Raw genomic sequence first — 22075 nt, forward strand, 5'->3', positions numbered from 1 at the left:
TCAACTCAACTAATTTGCATATAAGTTAGAATATGGATTCACGGTCCCACACAGTAGCGGAGCCACATGTATAGATACCCAGGCTTTAGCTCAGGTGGTCCAATTTTTTTTTAAAAAATTTATATGTAAATTTTGTANGTAAAAACGAATTCAAATTTTCTGTTAATAGCTTCAAACCTTCACAAATGTAATTCCGAAAAAATGAGATAGTGATTATGATAAGACATTAATTTAGAGTTGNACCCAGGCTTTAGCTCAGGTGGTCCAATTTTTTTTTAAAAAATTTATATGTAAATTTTGTATAATTTTGGATTAATATGATATTAGACAGGGTAGATCAATTTAAAATATTAAAAGACTATAGAGTTTAAAATTCTAACTCGGGTAGAGCCATATTCTTGGCTCCGCCACTGGACTTGCACATGCTTTCATGCTAGTATCTAAAAAATTATAAATGATTGAAAAATTTTTCAACTGTGAACGAACATAATCACCCCTCACATATTTATTTATTCTCATTATCAAATGACACATAACGCTCACATTTTGTTTATTAATTAATAATTAATATTAGTCATATTTTATTATTATGATTCCGTATTTTTTACTCTCTTTGCTTTTCTTTCATTGTAATATTTAATCATGACATAACATTCTAATTGATTTAAAAATATTTTATTTCAATCTATATTATTTTATATATGTTTTGTTATTATCATTTGCTAATAATTCAAATTTTTTAAATTAAATTTTTAATTCATATTATATATGATAAGCAATCAACCATGCACGTACTTGATGATACTTCCATAAAACACCAAATTATTGTTACATTTAGGGAATGTCCCCACAGACAAGCACACAACATCAAATTCAACAAGCACACAACTGTTTCATTTGCCAAGAAAATCAACTGGTGTACCCGGACGCCAAATAGTCACAGATTTCCTTCCACTGGAATACGAACAGGCTACATAACCAGTTGGAGATCGACTCCAATTGGCACCTCTGCCGCAAAAAAATAGTACTCAAGTATGACCAAATTGTGCTTACAGAAAACCCGTGTTCTCAGCATCAACTCTTGCCAACTTCAAAAATAGTACTCAGGTATATGACCAATTGTGCTTACGGAAAACCCGTTTTCTCAGCATCAACTCTTGCCAACTTGAATAATCGAGAGGACGGATTCTCGCAAACATCATCAAATTTTACAGTCGTGCTACAGATATGATGTCAACTGTCGAGTTCTGCTGCTATGTTCTATCAAAAACCTTGTAATTGTTCACCCTCAGATCGATCCATTATTTCAGGAAGCTTTATAGATCTCAGTATTTCATTATTTCCTTGACTGGTATCAGCTACTGAATTTTTCACTCTGGCTTGAGCAATGTGGATTTTGCGCAACGAATGCATTGGATGAGTTATTATTTGTTACGGTAGCTTTCTCAAGTTCAGGCTCGTTACCTGGAACCGAGGTGCTATTTATGGGAGCACTCTCAACACCACATGATAAAGTTTGTGGTCTATGGTTAAATCTCCAACGTGTGTTATCAAACCATTTACCAACCTGCAAAGGAAACGTTCAAATGGAATAAACGCTTGAACGTCTCGAAAATAATAATCAGGGTGAGGTGTGCTGAATCAAGAGGACAAGAACGATGGGCGAAAGAAATTTGCTCAAACCTGCTGGATTGAGAGCCCTAATTCTTTTGCCAATTTTTCCTTTACAGCTCTTTCAGGGTATTGATTTTCTTGGAAAGATTCAAAGAGTCTCTGCGAAGAAATGCATAAAACCTGGATACCATATTTGTTCTCGAGAGAACTAGAAGTTAACATTTAATGCTTTTGCAATGTAATACAGCATGGCTTTCAGGGGTATCATTACTACTAAATTGTATTTAGTTTTGCACAGCACCTACACAAGAGCGGATGATAGGTCGAGAAAGTTCACGAGGTATACGAGCTGACCTGAGAGAGCTCAAGCTAGTACTCAAAGTAGACTTCAATTTTTTTTTTAAATGCAATATGGCAGACCCGGCTTGCATAACAAATCGAGGAAGTTTCACATTAGCAAATATCATGACGGGGAATAATACTAAAGATTTACATTATCACCATTAATAAATACCATAAATATTCCCTCGTGTATTCCGTTGCTTGCTCAACTCCTCTCATCATTTTCTACCTTGACATTCAAGGTTATTGGACTCGCTAGAAACATATGCAAATTTGTGTGACAGCTTGAAACGATTAAAAACCATACCGAGCACAACTAAGATGACCATTAATGAACATCATTATCCAAAAAAATCCAAGTTTGAACTTGGCTCTTCGATTCAAGTTCAGGGTCAAGCTTTGAGACTAAAATATAGGAGTAATGATCTCGAGTAATGAGTCATAAATGTAAAGTTTTTTTTTTTTATAAGAAACATAGAGCATAAATGTAAAGTTATGTTTGAAGCAAGATAATTCTAACAAATGTAATAAATAACCCATTAGACTGTAGGATAAAACTATTTCCACAAGAAGCCCACACTGTAACAAATACCTGTGTTTGAGCTTCCCCAAGAATTTTGTACGTTGATCTTTTAGTTTTCGGACCAGCAGAGTCAACAATTGCCGATGAATTCTGTATGCCCGTTTCGTTAAGCCTTTTGTGGGTTATTTCAGGTCTATGCTGGATTTCTTCTTGGTTTTCATCCTTCATGTCCCTCTGAGTTTTTGCAACTGAAGTTTTATAAGGAGACACAACCACAGTTTTTTGACGATTCGTATTTCTTCTCTTACTACCCATAGTATCTTCAAAATCTTCGTCACTTGAATCAGAATAGTTCCCATATGTTTCCTTTGACAAGATAAGTAACATAAGCAACCCAAGGAAGTAAAAGGAAATGGGCAATTGAGCAGCTTTCAACATTAATGAGGAGACCTTTGAGCGTGATTAACAACGAAAAGCAAATAATAAAAGTTCGGTTATAGCATTATTATCAGCGTATAATATTCACTCTTCCTCCAAGGCAATGCAAGCAAAGCGACATGGTATCATTTGCCATGAAGATCACAACTTTTTTGTGCCACACAAGTATTCTTTTCTTCTAAAATAGCATATAGAAATTTTGCACACTAAGCCTCTTTTACAATTATGTACACAAGACTATAACATCAGAAGACTAAAAAGGTGGTTAAATAAAGTTTGAATGGATAGTTGTAGTTTATATTCACTGTTTAGATCCAAATATAGTGACTAATTATTATTTTATTCTACGTGATGAACAATTAGAAAACTACAAGAAGACATTAAAGCAATGAATGACAAACTAAGCCATATTTACTTCCAAACGAAAATCATATGCTCATAATGTATAAAAATATCAGACTTGGGTCCATGAGCAGTAACAATTTTCCTATATAAGATAGCTTTGATACGAGAAATGAATGTAACTGAAGGTTACAAGGAGATCAGTTTTGGAAAGAGAAAAGAAAAAGAGCCAGAAATTGAATGCACAAACATGGAGAAAGATATCACATACAAAACAAGAAACTAAAATACACCTATCATATTATTACAATTTTCACCGGCTCAACAAAAATGTAGTAATTATTACTAGCATATTACTAAATAAGTGTTAATACCTGGTATCTCATATCGAATTATGAATTTACCTATTACTCCAAAGTTTCCAATCATTATTTTATACCCTACATCATGGAATAAGTATCTCAACAAGAGTCTGGAATCCTACTTCATGATTTTATGCATCATGTGAAATTTCCTATTATGACACAAAATTATGAGAACAAAGAAACTCACATCGTGCAGTTTCTTGTAGTCCAACCGTTCCACATGTCTTTTACTAGAGGAAGGTTCATCACTATTTCCCAAAAGGTAAGACAGGTAATCTTTCTGAGATTCTCTCATCATCCCACCCACTTTAGATATTTTTCTGTCACAACCCGAGCTGGGGGAACCATAACCTGGTGGTGACAAACTATGCCCTGTATTTACACCAGGCACATCGGCATCATCAATTAGACCAACAAGATCCTCGAAGTCGGACGAAAAATCAGAACTTGAAGTATCAAGCTTCACCAGCTCATCTTTATCAGGAGCAGCAGGATCAAAATCATCATCTTCTGAATCGTCAGAAGGAAGTGCAAGAAATTTTTCATTATCAGGGGGAGCCAACAAATAATCAGATGCAGGCAAATAAGGACATTCGTTGGAACTTGATTCATCTCCTGTAACCTTTGCAAGTTTATCTGGTTTGTCAGGGTCAGAATCATTATCCTGGGAATCATCTTGTGATGATCCGTGATTATCATCCAGTTTCTTTCCTGATGCAACAACGGCCTCAGGAAATATTTTCTGTAAGATGGCACTGAGTATGATGAGCATGTGTCAATTCATAAAGATTTAAATATGAAGAATTGAAGCAGAAATAGGGTAGACCTCCCAATTATCAAGGATAGAAACTTTAGACTCCTGAAAATCCTTAAGCAGGTGAATGCAATCTAATTTACAATCACATCCAGGGCAAAGCCAACCTTCATCGCCAGGAGGAACTAGTACACCAACAAAAAAAGGGAAAAAAGATTAATAATTTATGATAAGAAGACATCCAGAACAAGAGAAACCAAAGATATAAAATGAGTGGCTTTAATTTACTCTGTTCTTTTAACAGAGGTGGTTCCAAGCAAAACTGGTGAAATCCTCTTTGACAGGCACCATCACACAGAATAATATCGTTATCAACTTGCAAGTCCTTAGAGCCACATTTTGCACAGAATATCTGCAATTAAAAAATTCTCAACCATGACTAAATCGCTATCTTCTGTAAAAAAAAAAAAAAGCAAAAATTCGGCCATGATCAAGCGACGTCGCCATAATTTGAAACTATTCTAGTTGTTGAGTCAGTATCTACACCATGAGGTGGCAGGTGTTGACAGGAATTTCTTTGCTTGGCAAGTTACAATCCATTATCACTTCATTTACTTTACTGATAAAGTTTGCTTACATAATGTCAAAATGAAGTAAAAATGTGGCAAGTAAAAGGTTTTCTAAATAAAAAGCTTATGCAATCCACGTGAAATGAACTTTTGAAGCAGTATTTATTAAGGCCCCAAAAGGTTGAAGAAACACTGATATATAGTTCCACAAGTAACATAAATGGACATAAAAAATATGGCTGCAGTTAAAGAACCAAGAATTTCTTAAATAACTATAAACTCTTGACTTTTATAGTTATCCCTATAATTACTAACACCAACGTCAAATTAGAGTCAATACTGAAATTGAAAGGTTTTGATATTAAACACCCGCAATAAATGTGAAAATAATAATGCTTCAAAGCAGCATATGTAGAAAAGGACTCTAAATAAACTATAACATATAGAATGAAAATTACCATTGCTATACCAGATTATGTATGAAGCCTACTAGCCACTTGAAATAATATGAAAAATCGAGCAATATCTTAGAATCTCTTGGGGTTAAAAAATAAAAAAATCACTCTGAAAAAGAAAACCACAGAGAAGTTTTTTTCTTGGACTATTTTTTCTGCATCACAAGCCTCTATCGTTAGATGACTGCTGAACCCTACACATCTTTTCATTCAAGAATCAAAATATTCACTGAGGCGAGTAAATTGAAAGCCGGGGCCGCCTCTTTACAAATGCTTGAATTAACAGAACAGGTCTGAGGTCGCAAAGATGGCTCCAACCAACCAACATTTGCCAGACTTTGGTTTAAATGAAAGCAATGAGCATTATAAAAATATGCACACGATCAAGTGTGTCCCTACATCTTCACTGTAGATCTCTCCTTTAGAGTCAAACAGGGATTCTGGAAGCTTTCCCGCAGCAAGTGACTGATCGATATGCTGAAACAATTCTCTTATCTTCAATTTGTAACGTAAAATATGAGATTTTGCATTTTGGAGCTCCTTCTCTGGCTTTAACTTTTCCAGGCTGAAAAATAGGAAGCAATCATCAATGTGGCTCGAACATAGTTGGCAATAGTTAGACCAAGCTCGAGAGCATAAAGAAAGATGAAAAATTTTCTTAGTCCATTAATATGCCTGGTTCAAGATGCTAAGCATTTTAACACACCCCATCTACAGAGCACATTGTTGCACTGATGCATTGAAGGATATGCGTGCATAAAATGATGGATGAAAGCAAAAGTTTTATACTAAATTTTATCAACCTAGACAAGAGGCTTTAACAAATTTCATCAACCTAGAAGTAGATGACCATATTTAGAAACACAACCATGTCACAAATCACTTCAATGACAGAAGCACTCGCCCATTAAAATGTAACACAGAAAATAGGAAACTGTACCGAATATTGAGGACAAGACAAACCTTTGTCCTTTCCAGCCTTCAGCAGAATATGCGTCAATTAAGCTTTGTTCATATTTTATCCGGTGCAATAAATATCTTAGATGGATCTTAGTTTTTAAAAATTCATTCACAGAACCTCTCTCCACCTCCTTCTTTTTTCTTCCCCTCCTTTTCTTTTCTCCACTAGCATTACCTTCTGATATCACACTCTCAGCCTCAAAAACCATGGGTTTCTCCGGTGATTGTGGATGCAATGCCCATGAACTGGTTACTGCACTTGTTTGTTTAGCTTTTCTCTTTCTCTGTTGTAATTCAATGCCTTTATATTCAGCTTCCATACGACCAAATTCATTAACCGCATCCACCTGAATTGGTTCCAATTTTCCTGAATTGGGGTTTACAGATGCATGGCCAGTTGATCCATCTGAACAGTTGACGTCTACGGGAAAATTCTGGAATGGTTCTTCTAAGTCTTCAAAAGTAGAAGAAATCTTCACTTCCCATAGCTGGCCACTTGGTTCCGCACTAAAAATCTGGGCTATATCTCTGGTATTTGGTCCTACTATTCTTTCCTTGTCAGAGATTTTTTCCATTGAAATTAAGTTGGCATCTTTAAACACCACCGACTCAGTGACAGTTCTCTTCGAATCCAATTCACTATTTTCAGGCATCAGTAGTCCACAATCAGCGCTCAGGGACATAAGATCAGAACTTACTCAACTCTTATATTCCTGAAAATCCAAATCCCTGACCCCCTTTTCAGGTTTATCAACTCTATTGGTCTATCCCACTTGTACATTTAAAAAGTTCCGGCAATATCACCCCAGATTCAATATAATTACTATGTTTAATGCCTTATAGAACAGGTCCGCGGTTGTATCTTGTATGCCCAGAATTCAATCGCCGTCCAGGTTTATCCATATTTTTCCACGCCTCCGACGACCAAAAACCATAAAACCAATTCCTAACCTCAATAACAACCAGTAAAAGATCACTAGACTATATCGTGAAGAACCTAAAAAACGCAAGCAACACCGTGCACTAGAGCTGCTATTTTAATGCACTCAATTCACCTCATCCCATCTATGAAATGACAGGCCCACAATTAGATGGTAGTTAATCGATCCCCTTTTCCAGCAGCTCCTTACCTGCAAATCAACACATCTGCAATCACGTTATCCATGCAGCTTGTCAAATTTCAGTATTTCAAGTTTTTAGAATAAAGAAACAAAAAAGTTTCAATTTTTAAACATCCGAACAAGATATCCCATAAAAAACACACCTCCCACCACACACAGACATTCACCATATACGCCATCACGCACGCATATTCATATCATATAAACAAAAGAAGTGAAGATACCTGAGGTCCAGATCAAGTTTAAAAGAGGTAAATATATAAATAATCACAACCCAATTCAGTCGATCTTCTATTTCCAGCTCGGGAAAAAGAAAGAAAGTGGAAAAAGAAAAGATAAGAAGAGCGAAGGCCTAGGAAGAAATGAGTTCCCACAATGCTTCCAGATGCAGAAATAATGCGAATCCCTGGTGAATTTAACGGGTGTAGGCCGCGATTTAATCCTCAGAATCACCACGGAAGCTCGTGAACTGTGGAGAGAAGGATGAGGCGGTATCACTTTCGGTCACACTATCGTGCGCTGCGTACTGAGGAGGATACGATGCGATGATTCCAGAATGGCAGAATCCAGTGTCCCTGTCCCCTCTTGGAAAGATGAGCATGGGCCGTCGGCTGGATCATTAGTAATACAGCCCATTCATTGTATGGGCCGAACTACTTATAATTGGGCCAGATATGTTAATTTCAAAGCCTAGATCGTTGGACTATCGATGGGCTTTGATGGATCGGGGCAACGCACTCAACAAGGTTTTAGTTCAATTTTGCTTTCGTTTTCAACCATGACCTTTTTCAGAATCATCCAACAAATTAATTCGTTTGGATTTATTTTGTAATTTGTTCGACACAAAACTATTATGATACGATCTCACGGATCAATTTCGTGAGTCGAATCTCTTATTTGGGTTATTCATGAAAAAATATTACTTTTTATACTAATAATATTACTTTTTATTGTGCACGTCTCACAAATAAAAATTCGTGAGCCCATCTTATATGAGACTTACTTTTTGTTTGATACTATCAAACTAGTATTTCAAATTCACAAATTTCAATTTTTTAAATCTTTCCATCCAATCTTTACAAATAGTTTTAAATATTATTATAAATGTATATATTTTTTAAAATTTTAGATAGCTATATTATTTATAATAGAAAAATTGTTAACATCATAGTTAAAATAATAATATTTAGAAAAAAAATAAATTATTTGATTGTATAAACACTCGATGCATACAAAGAGTGTCACAAAATTTTTTTTGTGAGATTGTCAATTTTATGCGACGGATCTTCGATCTGACAAACTCATAAAAAATTATTTTTTTTTTATATAAAAAAATATATTATTTTTATAGTGAATATTGCCAATATAAATATGTAGATAATATTAATATAATATATTAACCCAAAAGACAAAAACTTGTGTGAGAAATATGTAGATAATATTAATATAATATATTAACCCAAAAGACAAAAACTTGTGTGAGACGGTCTCACAGGTCGTATTTGTGAGACGGATATCTTATTTCGGTCATCCATGAAAAAGTATTACTTTTTATGCTAAGAGTATTAATTTTTATTGTGAATATGGATAAGATTGACTCGTCTCACAGATTAAGATCCGTGAGACGGTCTCATAACCAAAATATATATTTGTGAAAATTCATTTAATTGTATTTGTGGTTGGTGCAGCTAGCGGGAGGCCCCACACAAATACAACTCTATCGTCTCAGCTACGTATATAGACTGGGCGAGGAATAGGCTTTTTTCCGTCGAGATGTGAGAGGAACAGTGCGGTGATCGGTTGTCCATGGCAACCTTCGCCTCCTTTCTCTCCCCTCCTCTACCTTCCTTACGCCGGATCTCATCGTCACCGCCGCGTTTTTTCCCTGTTTTGTCCTCTTCTTTCTGTGGTTACTCTCGGAATTTTGGTGAATCTCCAAGTCTCAGAGCTCGGGTGTTTGCATCCCCTTCTTCTTCTCCTGATTGGGGGTTTGGTCCCGGCGACGAAAGTCCTCGGTCGAAGGTTAGGATTTATCGTTGTATTTAGTTTATTTGATTTTGTGGATCTGAATTTACCTTTTTTTAAATGCGAATTATGAAGAATACCATTGTTGTGAAGTCAAGTTAACTCTGTCATTTTTTATAAGTATGCTGATTCAATTCATGAACTTGATTAGAATTGATAATTGAACTTTTTTAGGGTGAATAAAAAGGTTGGTGCGCGATGCAATATTTAAAGCTAACTGATTTTACGGTAAAAAGTAAAAACCTTGGAATGATCGAGCTAAAATCACTGTTTTTTTTTTGGGAGCACAATGTTTGATCTGCTAGCTGAATAGATAGTATTAAACGAAATATTGGTGGTGGTTCTTTTTAATTGTCTCATTCTTTTATTTTTTGATTGATGAGAAGCTGGTCTTCGACAATATTATTCTAGTAGACGATTTTATTTTCAAGCATATATGAAAAATAAGAACTGTGGTCCAATAAGTCTCTGAAACCTGAAAATTTTTAGCTTTAACATTTCAGAAATCAGCCCTCTTTAATTTGATACAAGAGATAGAGCCCTTAGATGTGAGCATTATCCAGAAAGATGTTCCTCCTACCACTATTGATGCCATGAAAAGGACCATATCAGGCATGTTGGGTTTGCTTCCATCAGATCAATTTCAGGTGGTGATTGAAGCTTTATGGGAACCACTATTCAAGTTATTGATTTCTTCAATGATGACCGGGTATCTCCACTTTCTTTCAGTGACTCAAATGCTCTTGTTACCAAAATCTTATTAAATAAATGAAACAATAAAATGATAAATAACTGCCTGGAGTATATTTATAAAAAATTGTTACTGGTGAACACTGGCAGTTAATGATACAATGTTTGTAGCAATCCTCTGTTTTTTATCATTTGCTATGCAATGAATCAAGCATGCTTCAACCAATCGAAATGCCATTTCTAAATCTTGCATCTCTAAGATTGCAGAAATATAATTATGTGTAGCTTTTTCTAAGGCAGTAAATTTGTTTGACAATATAAGTAGCTACAAGAAATGCATTTAGTATCATAATTTCATGATCAAACATTCCATCTTATTGCATGCTTTGTTAAAGAAGCTTCTGGCGATCAACTCAGTTACACAGAATTAATTGATCTTTTTGTGCTTGGAAATGACTGGAGATGACATGTTTTTCATTTCCAAAGCATGTGTGCTGGAGCCTCAAGAAACACATAATTTCACTTTTCAGAGGACCAGATCGTGAAATGTAACCTAAATTGATTGGCTTCTTATTTACGATGCTTTTCCAACAATTCGGTAAATTTCAATATGACATCCTTTTTTTTTGCAGATATACACTACGGAATGCTGAATATAAGCTTTGCCTTGAGAGGAATGTTGAAATATATGAAGGACATGTTGATAAATTTCACACTGAAGAAAATTCTAAGCTGGAAATCGAAGAGACACTTCTGAAAAGTAATGGAACAAGCAGAACATCCAGACAAGAAAGATTGCCTACATTCAAGACAACAATAGAAATCACATCCAACATTCCGGATTTTGGTGAAATGACCCCTGAAGCTCGAGAATATATTTTGAAACTGCATTCTCATTTATCTTCTGTGAAAAAGGTATATTTTTTTCCAAATTTGTGGTGTGCCAATATTACTGTGGGATGAACTAATGTGTTTGACTTTGACTTTGACTTGATGCCTCATGTCATGACAACTTGATTAAGTAATATATGGAAACATAGGTCTTATTTTAAAACAAACTTTTATCTGGTAAAAATGATTTGCAATTGGCAGATGAAATTGGAACAACTCAACGCAGTTTTTCATTCATTTTATCTTGAGGTTCTAAAAATCGCTAGGCGGTAGGCGGGCGGCCACCCATCACCTTGCGCCAAGGTGCCTAAGCGGCCGCCTAGACGGTGTCACTGTCTGTTTTTTTTTAAAAATATATTAATTAATTATAAAAATACATAAAATATTTTATTATATAAGATGAAATTGGAACAACTCAACGCAATTTTTCACTCATTTTACCTTGAGGCTCTAAAAATCGCTAGGCGGTAGGCGGGCGGCCACCTATCGCCTAGCGCCAAGGTGCCTAAGCGGCCGCCTAGACGGTGTCTGGTTTTTTTTTAAATATATTAATTAATTATAAAAATACATAAAATATTTTATGATATAAAAATTAGTCAAAATATGCATAAATTTGTTCAACATTTTCATTATTATTTTTTCAACCATGCTTATTAAAGTGCATAAATTTGTTATGCGCTTATATTTCAACAAAATATGTATAAATTTGTTCAACCAATTTTTTTTAAAAAAATTATTAATATTTTTAAATTTACTTTTTTTAAAAAAAATTAATCGAACCACCTAGGCTGTTTGTTACCCGCCTAGGCAGTGAGGCGGCCGATTTTTTCAGCACCGCCTAGAGCCATCGATTTTCTAAAAATCGAGGAGGTGAGTGACTGCCTAGGGGCACCACCTTTTAGAACAGTGTTTTATCTACAATGTTTGGCTTGGTTTAGGTTGTTAAATAACAAGTATCAGACAATATATTGAGTGTGTTTCTCTTAGTATTTTTTCTGTATACTTTTGTTGAACTTTGTTACTCTTTATTTTCTCGTGTTCATGATCGGTAACATTCCCACTGTGACTTTCATTGTTTGTTGCCATTGCTATTTTTTCTAGAGTTTTAAAATTGGTAGTTTCTTCAAAAGTATAACTCCAATGCACTTTTATCCCTAAATTTCATTCTGCCTTTACCAGGAGCTCCATGAAGCCAAGAGGAAAACTGCTGCTCTCCAGATGCAACAATTTGTTGGGGAAGAAAAGAATGAGCTATTAGATTATTTAAGATCTTTGCAACCTGAAATGGTAAGACTTGATGTTTATTTACCAAAGATCTACATGTACAAAACTGCCATCTAATTTTCAGGAGAATTTCCATTTTTAGAATTTATTGTTTATTGTCTGATTCTTTTCTTCTAAAGATTAATGTATTGGGAAATATTTATGCTCTTGTTATCTTATATTGGTGCTAAAAAACGAGGAACCCGTACCAAAAAGTTGGACACCAACTTAAATCCTATCTTTATAGTTTGTAGTGATAATTAAGCAATTTTCGTGAGCAGGTAGCCGAGTTATCGGAACCAACATGTCCAGATTTAAAGGATACAATTCATTCAGTAGTTCATGGTCTCTTAGCCACCCTTTCTCCTAAGATGCACTCGAAGGGCTCTGATCTTGGTGGCAGCAACTCCACGGGACCTATAAATGTTGAAACTGAAGGAGATTGTGTTGATCTTGTTGAAAACAGTTCACTTCAATTCCAGCCCCTAATTTCATTACCACGCGATTATCTGGCACGCCTGCTGTTTTGGTTAGTATATCTACTCCCTAGATACATACCATATTAGAACCGTCAGATATAGAAGTTGTCGTTTATGCCAACTTGCTCTATTCATAAAAAGACAAGTTACTTGTGTAAAGCATACGTGGTCCAGGTTTAGCAGTGTGTTGCAGTAAGCCAAACTAGCTCAAATCTATTGAAGGAAGTCTCTCTGTTTATTATTTCACACCACCTGATCAACAACTGAGAGTTTTCCGAATTTATCTTTCACTGTTTGCCTTCCCTGGAGATGTACTCATGTATATGGTTTTCGTGGCTTGCATCAAATAGTTTACCCTCAGATAGCATTTTCACTCCATTGCAATTTCTCAAGTATATTTTAGTTGTTTTCGGATGCCAACCATAATTGTCGTACAGTGCTGTGATGTCACCATGCGATGTGAGATTGTTCTGAGTTTTCTCATTATTATAATTTTTTTTCATTCGATTTCAATTAGGTGTATGCTACTGGGGCACTACCTTAGAGGCCTAGAGTACAGATTGGAGCTCATGGAGCTTCTGTCATTGTCTTACATTGCAGACTGTGATGATTCAAATGGTGAAGTACAAGCTGTTTGAAATGAGTTTGCATAATGGGTTTCATGTGTAAATATATGCAAATATTATTTGTTCTATTAATCAATTGAGTATTTATTACAACTTTAAAACACGAGTGATACATGTAATCTATTTGGTTTTAGGATTGCACTTTTCGTCTTTCAAATTTAATTTTCATGGCATAAATAAATCGATTAATTATCAATATTTGATATGTCCATCCAGTAAGTTATATTGTATATATCATCCGACATAGTGAACCTGGCCATTAAGTATGACCAAAGTTTGGAATATAATATAAAACATATAAATAAACTCATATTCATCGTTAAATGTCAAAATCCATCGCTCGAACAAAATAGATCGATGGACAAAAATTTCCACCCACCAAGATTGGAAATCGAAAAACCATTGAACATAAATAAGATGGACTAAGTAGACACTATTTCTGTACATCCAGATCAACAATGGAGCTTTCCTTGGATTGATGTTACAACTCTACATCTCTAAAGAAGAAACATCAGTAGGGCAATCCACCATTTGATTTCGATAAATACTTACGATTTCCCTCGATTTTTCCATTAAAATAAATAAATATACAAACAGCTTAAACTAAAATTGAAATAAATATACATGAAAGAAGAATTAGGCAGTGTTTTGGTTAGTTGAGCTTCCATCTACATTATTCACTCTATCTTTAAATACAGAACCTAGTATGCTTACATCCATCGCTGTGGCACTGGAGCACAACGTCAACCGCCCATTCTGTTCATTGAGTGAGATCGCTGAGTGTAAGAGTGTGTTTTGTCATGGTCGCTGGGTGCTAGAAGACTAACCTACATGCATGCTGAAGCATGTCAGTTTCTGGAGAACAAATTGGACCTTAATTCGCCCGCGTTTGTAACAAGTAACAGATGAGAAAACAACAGACAAAATTGACCTTGAAGATTTCTGAATTTGAGCTGGGACGTATATAAGCAGCCAAAATACTCATGTTAAAATCCTGCAATCAACAGCGAGAAACGGACGTTGAGTATATGAGATGAAGCCTTTTAAACCATGAAGTGCTGCATCAAGAAGGAAAACCTTGTTGCAAATTCCTACGAACTGACTGACAGTATCATAAAAAAGGTAAGTGTAGTAATCTTAGTAGTTTTGGATGATTACCATAAGCTAGGTAAACACAAAACCATCTTGTTGTTAGACAGAAAAAACAAATGTCCTGCTAACTGAGACTTTTGCCATACAATACCCATAAATTCGCAGTACACAAGCACAAAGGAAATTGTTGTGCTTACCTAAATTATCTTGATACCTAGTTGGAACTATCACGAGGAGAAACATGCTTCAGGTATTAAATTTGAGTGTTCACGTTGCATTTCAAACTTTATGAAGTTAAAGAATCCAGAGTATTGAACTTGAGAATATATGACCTCACTTTGATGAAGTGAGGAGACAGCCTAAAAAGACACACACACAGAGGGTCGGAACAAGAGAGAGTTAAATTACCCTGAAAGGATCGCCTCTCAATGATTGCACAAACATCGATGTCCCTGCCCCTTTACCCTGACGAAGATAACAAATAATTTTTATCAGATTATTCATGATGGAAGTGGTGGTGTAATGCAATAAAACCTTAGGGGTACTATAGAAATTATAATAAAACCATCGGATAGTAAATATGCCACACTCCATGTCAGTGAAGTACGAAGCATGCAAGTACACCTTTTTCTTGAAAATCCCACTTTTTATGTAAAATATCGTGTTACACTGTCTACCATATATAATTACATACATGAAATGCGAAACCAAACATACAGGTAAAGAATTGAAAGTCCTGATGTCACGTAATTTTTAATTACATACGTCTCTGAATATTCCACATTTTTTCCCTTTTCAATTGCGATTTCTTTATTTCTTTCCTCCTGATGTCACGTAATTTTGGGTGGGTGCACATTGAATTACAAACATCTTACTGTTCATTTTGTTGCCACCACTCTTGCATATTGTTCACTGTACAGAAGGGTCATCATATAATATGACAAAAACTTGTGTGAGACGATCTCAAGAGTCGTATTTGTGAGACGGATCTCTTATTTGGGTCATCCATGAAAATTATTACTTAATATGCAAAGAGTATTACTTTTTATTGTTAATATGGGTAGGGTTGACCCGTCTCACAGATTAAAATTCGTGAGACGGTCTCACATGAGACCCACTCTAACATCAAATATCCAAATTGAAAACATTTAAAACACAGTGGTGCATCAATAAGGGTAAAAATAATGAACCGCAATTGTATAAGACCTTGAATAACGCTGCCACGACTGACTTAGTCGGGGGAATTTCTAGCCTCTTGCAAGCATCAAAGTACCTGAAAATGGTGCCAAGATACGAACTTTAATATAAATTTATTATAAAATAATTAGGTTTTTCTATTTTTTTTAATATAATGTCAACATGTTTCATACTAACATAATTTTACATATTGGAAGATGGAAAATACATTATCAATTGTTGGGATAACAATTAAGGTTATTAAATTGCACTTTAATCATTCGAAAGAACCGTAAATATGTAATATGTGAATTAAATATTATGTTTTTTGATTAAATATAAAACTTATATATTTTTAAATATTTTGTTTTTTGGAAGGAATTTGAAAAATATTTAGGCATCGTTTGAAATTAAAAATATGATAATAATATTGAGATAAATAATTTAATATAATAAAATAAATAATATAGATAATATAATATTTGATTTGATTTGATTAATAAATAATAATTTATTTAAGATTAAATTTAAGATAAGATGATAAATTATTATTATTTTTAATAATTATTATAATATTAATTAATAAATTATATGTTGCCTTAGTTTTTTTAATAAATTATATGTTGCCTTAGTTTTTTCACCACTATTTCTTATTCAGGTCTTATCTGCTTCCTCTTCATATTACATCTCCAGTGTTGGAAAAATGGCGATTCCGTTTGGTGCCATCTCGAGTTTCATCGCCGGAGAAACGGTGTCGTTTGTGAAGTCTTCATCTTCTGCGGTTGTTAGAACTTTTCCCGTCCACATGCGCTTGATGACTATTTCGTCGGCATCGAAGCCGGCAATGGAACCTAAGAATCGCGAGCCCGGGGGGATAATGAAGCCTCGCCGAGTGTCTCCGGAAATGCAGGCTTTCCTCGGAGGGGCCCCTGAGATTCCTCGTACGCAAGCTCTTAAAGAGATTTGGGCTTACATCAAACAGCACAGCCTTCAGGTATATACGTTTGTTTTCTCAAAAAAGGTTGCAAAAACTTCCTTTGTCTTTTGCAAGGGAGCAAGATTGGCTTTGGGTTTTCTTTCTGCTACCAAGGAGTTGAGACTTTACTTGAACACAAATATTTATCACGACTTTAGTGATTTTGGATCATCGAGGTTTTGATTTCATACAACATGAAATGAGCATAAAAATCCACGCAGTCAATTCCATTTCCAACTAGTTTGGAATTGAAAGTTATATGATGATAATTACATCATCGAGGAATTCTTGATTCGACCTGTATTCAGCCTTTATTTCCAGTAAACAATGTGATTTCACTTGACATATATAATTGAATAAGAAATGACTTGATATCTCACTTCATTCTAGGACGCAGCAGATAAGAAGGTCATCGTCTGTGATGAGAAGCTAAAAAAAAATTTTGGAGGAAGGGATCGTGTTGGGTTCCTCGAGATTGCTGGTTTGATCAGTCCTCACTTTCTTAAGTGAACTACAGACGATGGAGAATGGCTCTGTATCTTGGTATGAAATCAATATTTTTTGTACATGAGGTAACTGGTTGGTTGATGAATCATGCACTCTTGGGCTAAAATGGCAAAGCACGAGCAGATATTTCCTTTTATAGACTAATTTTGTAGTACCTTTGTCTCAATACTGGCTAGGTCAGCACATGGATCTATGTGCTGTTTTTGCCATCCCGGTCGACTTAGATAATTCATAATAGCATATTTTGATCCGTTGTAAAGAAATATCCACATATCTGGATATTCATTTTTCGGTCCATGTCCACATATTTGGATACTTTTTTTCTGTACACTCGATTCTACAAATATTTTATGCTATTATTAAACAAAAAATTAAAAAAGAAAAAGAAAAAAACTATGGAGTACAAGTTGGGTTGTATCAAGTTTCTATCAATAAGGTCCCTAGCGTAACTGTTTTCTTGAAAACCTCAAACAACAGCACCATCAGACATAGTGAGGATTTCAATTTCTAATATCCAATCCATGATTTTGCTATATTTTGGCATAATTTGGGGTGTTTGCAATTTATAAAAACAATTATATTTTTCGTAGGTAGTGTGTCCGTTTGGAAAGTATGAATAGTTGACATACCAAATTGATTTTCATTTAGAACTCGAGTGAATATGCTTCAACTCGTAATTTTCGATAGTTTATGTATCCCTTTTTTTTAACAATAAATCGATACTGCACGGACCTAAAGGAATTTTGCTTCTTTCAAGAAAAATATCACTGTTATGTCCAACAAAGAGAGTACTTCTGAGTTCCGATCGTTCCATCAAATAATCCTATACAAGAAAATACAATAACATTCCAGACCGTGGATTGAAGTGCAAAAAAGAAAACTTTGACGCTAACTTACAATATTCCAGTTAGATGTATGTCTGAAGATTGAAGAAACACCACCTAATGCTCAGGAACAAACACGGAGGTATTAGGACCCAACACACCTTCAACCAGCTGGACCTGAGGACTTTTTGATGCTCCATCCATGTTCACAGCAATACCCTGGCGACAATATGGGCAGTCCCCGCAGCTCCTCACCCAAGGATCCAAGCAACAAACATGATACCTATGTCCACATGGTAACCACGTCAGCTCGTCTCCCTCCATGAAACGTTCTAGGCATATGCTACATTCCCTTGATGCCTTTGATGTGTCGTCTTCCTCTTCACCTTCTTGCGGCATACAGTACATCTCCACGTGCAAACAGTTCAGTACATCTTGAGCCAGTCCTGGAGGTCTCGTCCTTATTTCTTGGCTGATCACATTGTTTGCAGAGTCGATTGTGGTTGTCCATTCTCTAGATATCTCTGTTTCCCAATCTCCAGCATCAACATGCCTAAGTTCATCTCCGATGAGCAAGTCATTAAGGAGGGTGCTTGGTGAACTCCGATCACTCTGCCTATTAAGAAAGATGACTTAGTGATGTTAACAAATGAAGAGGTGAAATTTGAGATGAAGTAAGGAATGTTAAAACAACAGCATTCTCAGTACGAGCCCCAACTGATGGGAAAAAATAATTCAAACGAAGAGCTCGAGCACAGATAAGGCATTTCATGGTAAGGCTTCCTGTCGTGTTTGGATCATATATAACCAACCTGCCACTGGATAGAGTGACGGCACTCAACCTATGTAAAAGCCTTTCTCTAGCAAGAAGCACAGCTCCCGGAAGTCGATCATTCCCATTAAATCTCAATCTATCCCAAGCATTGTTTTGATTTTCAACATGGGTAGCATCCCCTGAAGAAAATTGAGTGACATTAAGTTCAGGCCGAATCAATTCCCGTTCCTGCGCATGTTAAAAAAGAGCAAATTAGATTATCAGAACACGCAAAACAACAGTCCCTCAGACAAGAAGACCCTTGATTGCTTGAATGTACATCTTGAAATGTAGCATGTCGTATCATTAAGATTTCAGACTCCAAAGTTCAACAAGATCAATTATTGGCAAATCAAAATTTGCCCTGAAAGCATGTTCAGTGTCTCCGATATGTTGGCAGAAGAGCTACTGGAGCAAAGATACTTTAAGTTCGAGATTACAACTTAAGTTTGATTACGTTAAAATTGAGTATTGACAACTCAAGTTTCATGATAATAATTTTGGATAGTCAAACTGTGAAATTGTTTCTAGCGCTAATTCTGGTTAAGAGCCGGTGATCACAACCATGGACAGCGAAGGACGTCAAATTTTAGGAATTTTCAGCTTTCTGGCTATAATTTAAAAACAAATTACAGTCAACATAAGGTTCAGCTGTCGAATTCAAAACGAAACTAATATCAAAGAGAGAATCTTACACGAAGCTGATGAGAAGAGCGAAGTTGAGGTGGTTGCCGGCGCGGATCGCAGACGTTGGGATCAAGTCGACCACGGCCCGTGTCGCTGCTGTGAGGGCGGCGCTGGAGGCGGTTGCGCCTCTCGAATAGTCGCGAAGAACCGGAATCCGAACCGGCGTCAGACGGATCCGAATTCCGACTGATTCGAGACCTCCTAGTGTAGAATAACTCTAAAGCCCTCGGCATACAAAATCGAACGACCAAAACTGAAATTTGCTCAACAATTTCAAAGGATGAATTTTAAAATTTACGATCGGATTAAATAGATTTTATTTGTTGAATCTTCGTAGGTGTCATATCTTGATGTATACTGTATAGTTTTTTTATAATAATACATATGATTTTTTTTTTTTAAATCTCAATTTAATATAATAAAATAAATTAACCAACTTCAATAAAATAATATTATTTTTAAACAATATCGTTATCATATAAAAATAATTTTTTTTATGAGTGGAGACAATCTTCCGTGCTATGTTTTCACGCTCGATTCAAAACATTATTGAATAACATATATAATGTCGTAAAATATTTATAAGAAAATTTTATCCCGTATAGTTTTATTATTAAGTGTAAGTAATTAAAATCTTTATAACAAAATACTTTCATATATCTAAACCCAACATATCACGAATTCAATACTAAAATAAATAATTTGGTTAAAAATAAAGTATATGTTAAAAAAAATATCGTAAGTTGTTACTACAACAAAATAATTATTTTTCAAAATAAAAAATATTTTAACATAATCATTCAATTAAACTAAAAGCTTTTGAGTCAATTGTTGTAGTTTTTAATAACTAGAATAGATTTGAATCTCTAATACAACTTCTTATGGAAATAACCTTTTCATGTCATATGTCATGATTTTTTGATGTCTCATACTTGGGTTCCGACCCTCGAAAGGGGGTTCGTGTGTTGAAATGACATGTAGCACATGTGGTTCGACTCTAGATGCTCGAGAGGAAATATCAGGAAGTATCATAGTTCTTTGAGAGTAAGCTAGTCATATATAGGTACTCTGTAGTGGTATCGTCTCTCATATAATATATGTATATATTACGTAGTTGTACTTTTATCGGAGTATGTCCCGAGTAGTTGTATAAATATTTTGAGGATTTGTATTATGTTATTATTGAGTCTTGTCGGCTCTATGATATTTTTGGTTTATCTATGTCACACACTTGTTTAAGTTAGTTGTGTTTATTATTGAATATTTGGTTTTTCTGGTATGTATTATATACGGAAATGTCATCTTGAAATTTTTAGAGGTAAAAAAAAAAATTAACTCACTTTTCTAATATATATTAATTAATCATAATTGCATTTTAATAACTCATGTTCAGAATAACAACCCTCACAAAATGATCAATTGCAATTGATTATTTCCAACCACTTAGTTATAATCAGACCAAGCTCTAATTAATTATTGATACCTATGGATGGGTCCATTATCTTTGGCTCCTCTCTAGTTCAAATGGAAGACAGGCCCTCAAAGACCCAGATATTCTCCTATAAATATCAGATTTGAGTCTTTAGTTGATTTATTCACTATATTGTTTTTCAGCAGCACCTTTAGCTGCTCTCCACCTATATACTCAGTCTCTGACTTGAGCGTCGGATGGACTACGCCGAGACACCCTCCAGGCCCCTTCTAACGGTCTTCTTCGTGACTTCAGGCTTAGGACACATATTCAAAGCCTGCGTCTGGATTAGTGACACTTGTTGGAATCGAACCCTAAATTTTCAGTGAGCATCAATTATGCTTTAAAAAAGTTGGTAAAAACTTATGTAAGACGGTCTCACGGGTCGTATTTTATGAGAAGAATCTCTTATTTGAGTCCTCCATGAAAAAAATATTACTTTTTATGCTAAGAGTATTACTTTTTAATGTGAATATCAGTAGAGCTGACCCGTCTCACAAATAAAAATTCGTGAAACCGTCTCACAAAAGAGTCGTCCTCAAAAAAGTTTTCCCATATAATTAGAATCGATCTCCGACAAAAATCCCGACCAAATGTCACGTAAGATTTGTACGGATATATTAACTCATGCACAAAATAGATTTTATGACAAAATAGTTTACATAATTAACACGTGCACAGTTCCCGAAAAAGAAAAAACAATATTTATACAGTTTTTTTTATAGCAAATTTAAGATAACACATTATTATTTAAAATTTTAGACTGCAATGATCTACATTATCAAAGCAGAAAAAGTCCTTGATACTTAATTATTTTTGGTGAATCATTTTTCTTAATTTCAAAACCACCCTCTCACACATTTATTTAGCTCAAATTATATAATTGTTTTTTTTTTTGAATTTGAATTTGAATATTCATGTTTATTTATATTTTTATTCAGTACAATATAATTGAATATACTTAAATTTGTATATTTCATAATTGTAAAAAAAATTATTTTATAAAATTTCATGTCACATTTAATTTTATAAAATATTGAAATTAAATCAAAAAAAATTGAGAAATAAAAT

At 34.8% G+C, this 22075-nt stretch overlaps 4 protein-coding genes and 1 long non-coding RNA gene across 7 annotated transcripts; 2 read left to right on the forward strand and 3 right to left on the reverse strand.

The window, feature by feature from the left end:
- Positions 1–772: 772 nt before the first annotated feature.
- LOC140963088 (pathogenesis-related homeodomain protein) lies at positions 773–8062 on the reverse strand. 3 transcript variants are annotated; one of them, XM_073422317.1, is made up of 10 exons: positions 7708–8062; positions 7418–7492; positions 6366–7308; positions 5802–5967; positions 4667–4790; positions 4451–4563; positions 3812–4366; positions 2549–2845; positions 1684–1773; positions 773–1567 (listed from the first exon to the last, which is right to left on the reverse strand). In XM_073422317.1, the coding sequence occupies exons 3-10, from the start codon at positions 7043–7045 to the stop codon at positions 1355–1357; spliced, it is 2238 nt and encodes a 745-aa protein (XP_073278418.1). In that variant the 5' UTR covers positions 7046–7308; positions 7418–7492; positions 7708–8062; the 3' UTR covers positions 773–1354. The 3 variants fall into 3 exon arrangements, with proteins under 3 accessions (XP_073278418.1, XP_073278419.1, XP_073278417.1); XM_073422318.1 differs by having other exon boundaries at positions 7418–7508; XM_073422316.1 differs by having other exon boundaries at positions 6366–7492.
- A 1169-nt stretch (positions 8063–9231) lies between these two features.
- LOC140963479 (uncharacterized) lies at positions 9232–13590 on the forward strand. Its single transcript, XM_073422821.1, has 6 exons — positions 9232–9505; positions 10012–10217; positions 10831–11113; positions 12269–12376; positions 12634–12881; positions 13349–13590. Exons 1-6 carry the CDS (start codon positions 9290–9292, stop codon positions 13467–13469), a joined length of 1182 nt encoding a protein of 393 aa, XP_073278922.1. The 5' UTR covers positions 9232–9289; the 3' UTR covers positions 13470–13590.
- Positions 13591–13980: 390 nt separating this feature from the next.
- Positions 13981–15086, reverse strand: LOC140962491 (uncharacterized). The gene is made up of 3 exons (XR_012172554.1): positions 14958–15086; positions 14389–14451; positions 13981–14284 (listed from the first exon to the last, which is right to left on the reverse strand). It is a non-coding gene; the product is annotated as an uncharacterized lncRNA (long non-coding RNA).
- Positions 15087–16370: 1284 nt separating this feature from the next.
- On the forward strand, positions 16371–17321 carry LOC140963589 (uncharacterized). The gene is made up of 2 exons (XM_073422970.1): positions 16371–16719; positions 17092–17321. The coding sequence occupies exons 1-2, from the start codon at positions 16429–16431 to the stop codon at positions 17209–17211; spliced, it is 411 nt and encodes a 136-aa protein (XP_073279071.1). The 5' UTR covers positions 16371–16428; the 3' UTR covers positions 17212–17321.
- A 620-nt stretch (positions 17322–17941) lies between these two features.
- Positions 17942–19812, reverse strand: LOC140963588 (probable E3 ubiquitin-protein ligase RHY1A). The gene is made up of 3 exons (XM_073422968.1): positions 19542–19812; positions 18845–19035; positions 17942–18648 (listed from the first exon to the last, which is right to left on the reverse strand). The coding sequence occupies exons 1-3, from the start codon at positions 19764–19766 to the stop codon at positions 18150–18152; spliced, it is 915 nt and encodes a 304-aa protein (XP_073279069.1). The 5' UTR covers positions 19767–19812; the 3' UTR covers positions 17942–18149.
- Between the last annotated feature and the right edge of the window lie 2263 nt (positions 19813–22075).

This window comes from Primulina huaijiensis, chromosome 17 (genome assembly GCF_012295235.1).
Source record: "Primulina huaijiensis isolate GDHJ02 chromosome 17, ASM1229523v2, whole genome shotgun sequence".
In the NCBI taxonomy this organism is placed as follows: Eukaryota; Viridiplantae; Streptophyta; class Magnoliopsida; order Lamiales; family Gesneriaceae; genus Primulina; species Primulina huaijiensis.

Bases quoted from the DNA above. Each gene is read 5' to 3' on its own strand.
- LOC140963088 (XM_073422317.1), bottom strand. From the start codon at position 7,045: ATGTCCCTGAGCGCTGATTGTGGACTACTGATGCCTGAAAATAGTGAA. The intron at 5,968-6,365 runs GTTTGTCTTGTC...CCTATTTTTCAG, and splicing joins GAAGGCTGGAAAGGACAAAG to CCTGGAAAAGTTAAAGCCAG. The intron at 1,774-2,548 runs GTATTTGTTACA...ATTTCTTCGCAG, and splicing joins TTGGGGAAGCTCAAACACAG to AGACTCTTTGAATCTTTCCA.
- LOC140963479 (XM_073422821.1), top strand. From the start codon at position 9,290: ATGGCAACCTTCGCCTCCTTTCTCTCCCCTCCTCTACCTTCCTTACGC. The intron at 9,506-10,011 runs GTTAGGATTTAT...TTAACATTTCAG, and splicing joins ACGAAAGTCCTCGGTCGAAG to AAATCAGCCCTCTTTAATTT. The intron at 11,114-12,268 runs GTATATTTTTTT...TGCCTTTACCAG, and splicing joins ATTTATCTTCTGTGAAAAAG to GAGCTCCATGAAGCCAAGAG.
- LOC140963589 (XM_073422970.1), top strand. From the start codon at position 16,429: ATGGCGATTCCGTTTGGTGCCATCTCGAGTTTCATCGCCGGAGAAACG. The intron at 16,720-17,091 runs GTATATACGTTT...ACTTCATTCTAG, and splicing joins TCAAACAGCACAGCCTTCAG to GACGCAGCAGATAAGAAGGT.
- LOC140963588 (XM_073422968.1), bottom strand. From the start codon at position 19,766: ATGCCGAGGGCTTTAGAGTTATTCTACACTAGGAGGTCTCGAATCAGT. The intron at 19,036-19,541 runs GTAAGATTCTCT...TAACATGCGCAG, and splicing joins GCTCTTCTCATCAGCTTCGT to GAACGGGAATTGATTCGGCC. The intron at 18,649-18,844 runs GTTGGTTATATA...CTTTCTTAATAG, and splicing joins GTCACTCTATCCAGTGGCAG to GCAGAGTGATCGGAGTTCAC.